We start from the raw sequence: 10,346 nt of genomic DNA on the forward strand, positions 1-10,346 counted from the left end.
ATATATGGAGGGTGCATTATACTGTCTTGAGGACTATGGGCTGTGCATTATATACGGAGGGTGCATTATACTATCTTGAGGACTATGGGCTGTGCATTATACTATCTGGAGGACTATGGGCTGTGCATTATATATGGAGGGTGCATTATACTATCTTGAGGACTATGGGCTGTGCATTATACATGGAGGTGCATTATACAATAAAGAGGACTATGGGTTAGGGAATACAGGTCCTTCTCAAAAAATTAGCATATAGTGTTAAATTTCATTATTTACCATAATGTAATGATTACAATTAAACTTTCATATACTATAGATTCATTATCCACCAACTGAAATTTGTCAGGTCTTTTATTGTTTTAATACTGATGATTTTGGCATACAACTCCTGATAACCCAAAAAACCTGTCTCAATAAATTAGCATATCAAGAAAAGGTTCTCTAAATGACCTATTACCCTAATCTTCTGAATCAACTAATTAACTCTAAACACATGCAAAAGATACCTGAGGCTTTTAAAAACTCCCTGCCTGGTTCATTACTCAAAACCCCCATCATGGGTAAGACTAGCGACCTGACAGATGTCAAGAAGGCCATCATTGACACCCTCAAGCAAGAGGGTAAGACCCAGAAAGAAATTTCTCAACAAATAGGCTGTTCCCAGAGTGCTGTATCAAGGCACCTCAATGGTAAGTCTGTTGGAAGGAAACAATGTGGCAGAAAACGCTGTACAACGAGAAGAGGTGACCGGAACCTGAGGAAGCAGTGGACTGAGTCTGGTGTGGAAACATCCAGAGCCACCGTGCACAGGCGTGTGCAGGAAATGGGCTACAGGTGCCGCATTCCCCAGGTAAAGCCACTTTTGAACCATAAACAGCGGCAGAAGCGCCTGACCTGGGCTACAGAGAAGCAGCACTGGACTGTTGCTAAGTGGTCCCAAGTACTTTTTTCTGATGAAAGCAAATTTTGCATGTCATTCGGAAATCAAGGTGCCAGAGTCTGGAGGAAGACTGGGGAGAAGGAAATGCCAAAATGCCTGAAGTCCAGTGTCAAGTACCCACAGTCAGTGATGGTGTGGGGTGCCATGTCAGCTGCTGGTGTTGGTCCACTGTGTTTCATCAAGGGCAGGGTCAATGCAGCTAGCTATCAGGAGATTTTGGAGCACTTCATGCTTCCATCGGCTGAAATGCTTTATGGAGATGAAGATTTCATTTTTCAGCACGACCTGGCACCTGCTCACAGTGCCAAAACCACTGGTAAATGGTTTACTGACCATGGTATTACTGTGCTCAATTGGCCTGCCAACTCTCCTGACCTGAACCCCATAGAGAATCTGTGGGATATTGTGAAGAGAAAGTTGAGAGACGCAAGACCCAACACTCTGGATGAGCTTAAGGCCGCTATTGAAGCATCCTGGGCCTCCATAACATCTCAGCAGTGTCACAGGCTGATTGCCTCCATGCCACGCCGCATTGAAGCAGTCATTTCTGCCAAAGGATTCCCGACCAAGTATTGAGTGCATAACTGAACATTATTATTTGATGGTTTTTTTGTTTGTTATTAAAAAACACTTTTATTTGATTGGACGGTTGAAATATGCTAATTTATTGAGACAGGTTTTTTGGGTTATCAGGAGTTGTAGGCCAAAATCATCAGTATTAAAACAATAAAAGACCTGACAAATTTCAGTTGGTGGATAATGAATCTATAGTATATGAAAGTTTAATTGTAATCATTACATTATGGTAAATAATGAAATTTAACACTATAATGCTAATTTTTTGAGAACGACCTGTATATACACCAAAATAAGGGACATATACCAGTATGGCGCTCAGGATAAATTGGTATACATACCAGAATGGAGGAGCTATAGATATATGGGGGTCCATCAGACTAGTTACACCACTGCTTATGGCCCCTCCAAAATTATTTAAAAAGACACCCCCCTACTGGTGTGTGAGTCCATAATAAAAAGTAAGTCCATCTATTTGCCATCGTACACGCTGTAAGGAAGCCAACCGTGCCCCTGCCCCACGAGGGTGCCTGGCACATGTCTGGCAGGAGGGAAGCAGCTACCAGGGCACACGCCTGGCACTGGATGTACGACACCGTGTATTATGAGCCGCTGGTAGGAGAGGAGGAGGCTCAGCGCTGCCACCCAGCGTCCTCTGCTGCGCAGCCTGACCCGGCACCGTGCAGCAACCTCGGCTGAACCCTCACCCCGACCGGGACAGCGCAGGACGAGAGGTGAGGACGTGGTGACCGCGCCAGAGAGGAGGCCAGGAGGGCCGCCCGGTGACACTGCCGCTGTACCGGCCCGGTGGCACTGCTTCGGTACGGGCCCGATGACACTGCTTCGGTACTGACCCGGTGGCACTGCTTCTGGGCCGGCCCGGTGGCACTGCTTCGGTACCGGCCCGGTGGCACTGCTTCGGGACAGGCCCGGTGACACTGCTTCTGTACCCGCCCGGTGGCACTGCCTCTGTACCGGCCCGGTGGCACTGCTTCGGTACCTGCCCCGCACCCGGATACAGGCGCAGCAAATAAAGGGCTGTATCCGAGCAGAAGCTGGGCGCAGGCTATCCGCACGGTGGGCGGGTGTCGTGTTGCCAGGCTCTGTAGCTGCCCCCCCCAGGATACATTTGGGGATGTGACAGGCTTGTTGCGGGGCAGAGCGCGGTGCAGCATGGCAGCTTTCGGTACGGCAGGGGTTAATGTGATGTCAGCCCTCCTCCCAGACAGCGAGCAGCGTGCCCTGAATAATAGTGACAAGGAGCCCGTGCAATCAGTGCGCTGACCTCAGCCGCCTCGGGTTCAGCAGCAGCAGCCTTTCCTCCCCTCCCCCGCCGCAGACAGCCAGACAGACGGCGCACACCCCCTGCTCCTGGAGGGGGCGTGGCCTTATTGTGTAAACAAGGCCGGTCTGCCCGCCTTCGCCCCGCCCACGCCTGTTACACGAGACCACACAAGCGCCTCCCATGTCACCTTGTGCGGTTGCGCTCTCCCTGTGCTGCTGCCGCTGTTTGCCGCCTTCTCCTTCCTGCCCCCTCCTCCTCACACTGGCCTGAGGGCGCCTCACACTTGCAGCACGTGTGCTGGCCGTGCCCGCTGCCAGGCTATAATGTAGCCCCGTACACGTAACCGTGACCGTGTCACTGCCGGCTAAGGTGCTTACATGCTGAGCGCGGCGCGGTGCGGTGCGTTAACATGCCGTGTGTGAAGGCTCAATGTGGAGGGGGCGTGACTGCATGCCACAAGCTTGTCAGCCGCGCTGCTCTCCTCAGCAGCACTACGGCGTGATAGTCCCAGCCTGACACCTGCACGTCTGTGTGATAGTGCGAGGGCAGGGGGACAAGAATTACCACAGGACAGGGACCAGGCGGGTCAAGGATTACCACAGGACAGAGACCAGGGGGGACAAGAATTACCACAGAACAGGGACCAGGCGGGTCAAGGATTACCACAGGACAGAGACCAGGGGGGACAAGAATTACCACAGGACAGGGACCAGGGGGGACAAGAACTGCCACAGGACAGGGACCATGGGGGACAAGGATTAATTATCACAGGACAGGGACCAGGGGGGTCAAGGATTACCACAGGCCAGGGACCCAGGGGAACAAGGATTACCACAGGGCAGGAACCAGGGAGGACAAGAATTACCACAGGATAGGGACCCAGAGGGCACAAGGATTACCACAGGACAGGGACCCAGGGGGCACAAGGATTACCACAGGATAGGGACCCAGAGGGCACAAGGATTACCACAGGGCAGGGACCAGGGGGGGCAAGGATTATCATAGGATAGGGACCCAGGGGGCACAAGGATTACCACAGGGCAGGGACCCAGGGGGCACAAGGAATACCACAGGACAGGGACCCAGGGGGCACAAGGATTACCACAGGACAGGGACCATGGGGGCACAAGGAATACCACAGGACAGGGACCCAGGGGGCACAAGGATTACCACAGGACAGGGACCATGGGGGCACAAGGAATACCACAGGACAGGGACCCAGGGGGCACAAGGATTACCACAGGACAGGGACCATGGGGGCACAAGGAATACCACAGGATAGGGACCCAGGGGGCACAAGGATTACCACAGGGCAGGGACCCAGGGGGCACAAGGAATACCACATGGCGGGGACACATTACTACAGGGCAGGGGGGCAAGTATCAATACCTGTGTTATTATTACCACAGAGGACAGAAGGCACAGTGTGTACAATGTGTGTGCTGGAGATACATGTTTGCACACAGGTGCAGGTGTATGTAGGAGCAGTGTATATACAGGCAGTATCCCGTGCCATATGGACAGTAGTGTCGGTGTGCAGGCACGGATAGGACGCTGATACCATGGATAGTGTTGTCTGACAGACAGTGGGTGTGTGTAGGTTATAAAAAAAAACTGGCAACATGACACCCTACAGCATGCCTAGTGTATACACACTCCTGCACACGACATCTGCACTGCACGCTACACAACATCCGAAGCGTTGACTCTACATACACCCCCCTGTACTGCACAGCAGAGGACATACCAGCATATACACACGGGGCTAGTGTGGGAATAGTGGCCTGTGTTATGTATATGCACACACAGTATACTGGACACGGGGGCAGGTACAGGCAGAGGCAGTGCACTATATATAGGTAGTGATGTAATGTGTAGCAGGATGGCGACCCATGCAGTACATATACGTGCACACACACGCCCCCTCCGTAGCGCAGCGAGGCACCGGAGCGGCCCGTGGGTGCACGCAGTGTGGCGCCCAGACGTGGGGCTGTCTCCCCGGCTTCGCAGGAAACTTTGCAGTGTGAATCGGAATGAGGTCAGCTCTGGAGCTTCTCATTGCACGCGGTGATTATTATTGCATCGCGTTCCCAGCCAATGGGCGGTGAGGGGGCGGGGTTTGGCACGAGGAAACGTTAGAAACAGCCCGCGATTGGCTGCGGAGAGCCCGGGGAAGGGATAAAGGGACGCGAAGCCTGCTAGAGCAGAGCTGTTAGCTGTATGGAGAGCGGCGGCTGCTGTGCCAGAGCCCATGTCTCCCGAGCAGCGGTGTGTGTAGCCCCCGCTCTCCTCACGCTCAGGGCACACGCCTCTCCGCCTGCCTGGGATTCTAGCCACTGCTGGACTGGAGCCGTACAAACTAATCACCCCGAGCAGTGGGCTCATAAGTCATAAAGACAGAGCGATGCCGGCCAGCGGCTGCTGGAGCTGCCAGTGACCGGGACACGCCGCCGGGACGCCCCCTCGTCACCATGGTGCAGCAGAGCAGCGGCGCGGAGAACACGGAGGCGCTGCTGGCGGGAGAGAGCACGGGCTCCGGGGTGGGCATCGAGCTGGACATGGCCTCTTCCCCCACCCCGGGCTCCACTGCCTCCACCGGGGGCAAAGCTGACGACCCGAGCTGGTGCAAGACCCCCAGCGGCCACATCAAGAGGCCGATGAACGCGTTCATGGTGTGGTCGCAGATCGAGCGGCGGAAGATCATGGAGCAGTCCCCGGACATGCACAACGCCGAGATCTCCAAGCGGCTGGGCAAGCGCTGGAAGCTGCTGACGGACAGCGACAAGATCCCCTTCATCCGGGAGGCCGAGCGGCTGCGGCTCAAGCACATGGCCGACTACCCGGACTACAAGTACCGGCCCCGGAAGAAGGTGAAGTCCGGGGCGGCCAAGCCCGGCGAGAAGAGCTGCGGCAGCCCCGGCGCGGGGAGCGGGACCCCGGGCAGCTGCAGCTCCGCCAAGCCCGCGGTGAAGAAGAGCAGCAGCAGCGGCGCCAAGCTGTGCAGCAAGCCGCACTCCAAGCTGCTCCTGGGCGGCCGCGGCTTCTCCGAGCAGCCGGGCATCCTGGCCCACCACTCCCTGTACAAGTCCCGGAGCGCCGGCAGCCGGCCGCCCGAGCCCAAGAAGCCCAAGCCCCGGCTCTACATCTTCGGCGCCCCCGGCTCGTCCCCCATGGCCGTGCCCGCCAGCCCCACGCTCAGCTGCAGCTCCGGCGAGGCCAGCGACCCGCTCAGCCTGTACGATGACGGGGCCGGCTCCCTGCACAGCTCCCCGGACTCCCCAGCCGAGCACGACGGCTACCCGAGGGCGTCCTCCCCGGCCCCGTCCTCCTCTCACTCCTCCTCCTCTTCGGCGGCGTCCTCCCCCTCCTCCTCCGCATCCTCCTCCTCCTCTTCTTCCTCCTCCTCGGACGAGGAGCTGGAGGACGAGCTGCTGGAGCTGCACCCCAGCCCGGGCTTCTCCAGCATGTCCCTGGGCAGCAGCCTCAGCTCGTCCGCCCTGGACCGGGACCTGGACTTCCACCTGGAGGCGGGCTCCGGCTCGCACTTCGAGTTCCCGGACTACTGCACGCCGGAGGTGAGCGAGATGATCTCCGGGGACTGGCTGGAGTCCAGCATCTCCAACCTGGTGTTCACGTACTGAGCGCGGCCGCAGAGGAGCACCGCCGGCGCCGGCCGGAGCATGGCACTTAGGGGGCGGCAGCGGCAGCAGTGAGCCGCCCGGTCCTGGCACGGGAGCACAAGGAGAGAGCTCAGGACGCAGGAAGGAGGGCACCTGTGGGACTGCCAGCTGTGCCTGCCCCATCCATGGAGAGATGGACATTGACACAAGGACACTCTGGCAAGGAGGAGCGACGTTGTTACATATTGATGTGGTACCTGGGGGGCTCTTTTACAGTGTGTTTCTCAGAATCGTGATGGTGTCGGCTATTTCACTGGTGGGTTAATAATATAGCATGTTCTCCTGTCTATCTTTACGGTTTCTGTAAGACTGTTGAACAGTTTTAGTGTTAGGATAATCTACAGCCGATAGGTGGCGCTATGTTTGATTCCTAAGAAAATCACCAGCTTTTTTCTCATTAACTCTTTTTTAAGGATTCAAACGCAACTCAAATCTGTGCTGGACTTCTTCTCTAATGATTCAGGACCAAATGACTTCTCCTCAGAGTATGTGTGTGTTCTCAGTAGCTGTACATGGGCAGACTGTTCGTTTTTGGGTTCCCTTTCTCATTGGTGATCCATAGTGTTGCCCCCTTTCTTGTAGCTGTACTTCAGCTCCCATTTTCTATGTGGACCTATTTATACTGGCCAAACCTCTCCTTTTTATCTGTTTCCTTTTTTTGTTTTCCTTCCCTACACCATTTTTTATGTATCCTTCACTGAAGGGCTAGAGTTTTAACTTTTAATTTTTTATATTTAAATGTAGACTTTTGACACTTTTAAAGAAAACAAAAAAAACAAAACAGAAGAGATGAAAAAAAAAAAGACAACAAACATTTGATTATTTTCTCAGTGTATTTTTGTAAAAAATCTATAAAGGGGGTGTTTTAACCGGTTTCGATTGCAGTTTTGAATGACCTGTCGATGCTACCAACAGGGAGGCTGGTTGAGATCTCCACCAAACAGTAATAATAGAAACTACCACCAGCCTTGTACTTACTCCATGTTTACACACTTCAGTCTGCAGGCTTCTTAAAGTCACAGCATCCCTTCCAGCCTAGTGCACTGGGTCACACCTCCAGAGTATTCCTCATACACTGTATATCGGTTAAAAACTAAAAAAAAAAAAAAAAAAAACTTTGTATTAATAATCTTGTGTAGTATTTATATAGCTTTCTAACTCCACTTCAGAGGGGTTTTTTTTCTTATTGTGCCGCCATCTCCTCTGCGGAATAGTTGGCAGCACGTTGGGTTTGGCACTGTTAATGCTTCAAGGAGGAGAGGAATAATGTTAGTTGCCTGTTTCCAGTTGGTAAACGCAGGGGTAGAACATTGAGCCACACATTTGTTTTTCTTTTTTTCTTAGAACTTGTTCTTATTATCAGAGGCTTTTTTTTTCTTCTTACCCTTAGAGGCGAGCCAAGTCTGTAGTCAATGCTTTAAAGCAACCAGTGCACATTCTAAGCAAAAAAATAAAAAAAGGGATCCTGTAGCTTTAACTTCTAGACCACATATTTGCACTTTTTTTATAATACAAGAAATAAATAAAACCGTGCCGTTTAAACCACTGGACCTATCTAAATGCCGATTTGAGTTCGCGACACTATGTACTGCATTTTCATTCTCGTATTTGACTATTTAATCCTTTCTACTTGTCGCTAAACTATGATTGTTTTAGTCTCTTTTGGGCATGATGATAGCATATGTATTCAGGTTTCTAGCTATTGTGTTTTAAGATGAAAAAAAGACAAAAAAAAAACAAGAAAGTGAAAACATCTTTGTACTTTAAGTCTATTATAATAAGCAAAAAAAAAGACAAAAAAAAAGATTGTGTGTTTTATGTATGTAATACATGACAGGCACTAGGACTTCTGCCGGAGCAGGCAGCTCTGTTTTTAACCTGATTTTTTTACATTTTTTTTTGTAATTCATCCTGTGCAATATGCCGTGTAAAATACTTTTGTCTAACCATCAATCCACAATACAAAGATTTGGGGCATACCTTGATGCCAGCTAACCATGGTTATTTCACTGCCTGTCAGATTGTTGATATTCTTCTGTAAATAACTTTTTTTAAAGGAAATAAAATCAGCTGGAACTGAACCCTTAAATCTGATTGGTTTTGCCTTTATTGTGTGTTCCTATGTGGAGGATGCTCAGTCTTCCCAGAGCTGGGACTGTTGCAGGGGAGGCGCCAGGGACTGAAATTCAACTGCATTGGTCCTGGCGCTTAGGATAAAAAAAAAAATCCAAAATGTAACACCACGACTTCTATTCTGAACACGTACAGCGCAAGTAGGGAAATAAAATCTTGGCAGGCCATTCTTTCAAGTAATGAGTAAGTGTCACAGCTTGTTCTGTCTAGGAAATTTCGAGGAATACTGTATGCAGACTGATAACCTCTTTGTTTCTCCAGGAAAATTAGAGTTTATGGTAAAACAAATTATTGGAGAACATAATTTCCTTTCTTGCCTTTTTTTTAATTGTTAATATTAACAGATTATTATTTTTTTTTGTTTTTGATGGGATTTAGCACCCCATAGGGCCCATTTATATCTAATACCATTACTGTTCATTATGGGTCTGATAGAGATGTAGTAAGCGTACAAATTAAATGATCGATGGTAAGCTCCTGCCACTCTGGTGTATGACGTCTAGGAATACAGACAAGTGCCAAGCCAAGGTGTTGGGTATAGGTTCGGAAGGTAAGGCTATGTGACATTGTATCCCTCTGTATGAACACATGGAGTGCCTTACAAGGATTACACCATCCAGCTTTTGCCTCTACCCTTTCACCCCTTTGCAAAGCTAAAGAAACTGATCGTCATCCAGAGCTGACCTTGATGTCTACAGCTGAAATGCGATGCTCTTGATTTTCCTAGAAGTCCTCCCAGTCATGGTTTGTGCACCGCGTCTGTGTAAGCTGTGTTTGAGACTGCATCTATACCGCACTGATCTTACACACACTAGAGCTAGAATGTCATGTCAGGATTTCCCAGAATTCCTTTCTGCCCCCTGTTTGGAGGTGATCTAATTAAAAATGCTGCAAAATAGTTTCACAGGAAAACAATATCATTCATATTGGCAAATGATGTAACCCAAAACAAGGAAATAATATGGTTACTAGTGATGAGCGAGTATACTCGTTTCTTGGGTTTTCCAGAGCACGCTCGGGTGGTCTCCGAGTATTTGTTAGTGTTCGGAGATGTAGTTTTCATTGCAGAAGCTGAATGATTTACAGCTATTAGCCAGCCTGAGTACATGTGGGGGTTGCCTGGTTGCTAGGGAATCCCCACAAGTACTAAGGCTGGGTAATAGATGTAAATCATTCAGCTGCTGCAATGAAAATTAAATCTCCGAGCACTAGCAAATACTCAGAGGTCACCCGAGCGACGAGTACTGTCACTCATCACTAATGGTTACTAAAGTTGAGTGAATATGTTCGGGTTCCCTCTTATAGAGCTTGCCAAATAAGCTGCAGAGGGAACCCGGCTCCCTGGATCGCGCAGGCCGATCAGTTGATCGGCGCTGCATGTGTCCCGGCTGTGTGAGAGTCACAACACATGCATGGGGTGCCCAACAAACAGGCTCTCCATGCATGTGTCATGACGGTAACACAGCCGGGACACATGCAGCTGCGTCGCTGATCGGCCGCGCGATCCAGGAAGCCGGGTTCCCTCTGCAGCTTATTCGGCAAGTTCTATAGCTGGCTGAATGAGAGGGAACCCAAGCAAATTCGCTCCTCTCTAATGGTTACCCCTTTATATCACCTGACTACTATCTGGAGGAATAAATGAATACAACTAGTCTAGGAAAAAGCGTTTTATCTTATCCAAACAGCAACTACATTGAATATCTTATTAGTGCATATGGCTGTCCTACTGTTC

General features: G+C 50.6%; 1 protein-coding gene across 1 annotated transcript; it reads left to right on the top strand.

Moving 5' to 3' along the window:
* Window positions 1-4,991: 4,991 nt before the first annotated feature.
* Window positions 4,992-8,575, top strand: SOX4 (SRY-box transcription factor 4). Its single transcript, XM_077269964.1, has one exon. It carries the CDS (start codon window positions 5,273-5,275, stop codon window positions 6,440-6,442), a length of 1,170 nt encoding a protein of 389 aa, XP_077126079.1. The 5' UTR covers window positions 4,992-5,272; the 3' UTR covers window positions 6,443-8,575.
* The last annotated feature ends 1,771 nt before the right edge of the window (window positions 8,576-10,346 follow it).

This window comes from Ranitomeya variabilis, chromosome 6, assembly GCF_051348905.1.
Source record: "Ranitomeya variabilis isolate aRanVar5 chromosome 6, aRanVar5.hap1, whole genome shotgun sequence".
Taxonomy (NCBI): domain Eukaryota; kingdom Metazoa; phylum Chordata; class Amphibia; order Anura; family Dendrobatidae; genus Ranitomeya; species Ranitomeya variabilis.

Bases quoted from the DNA above. Each gene is read 5' to 3' on its own strand.
- SOX4 (XM_077269964.1), top strand. From the start codon at position 5,273: ATGGTGCAGCAGAGCAGCGGCGCGGAGAACACGGAGGCGCTGCTGGCG.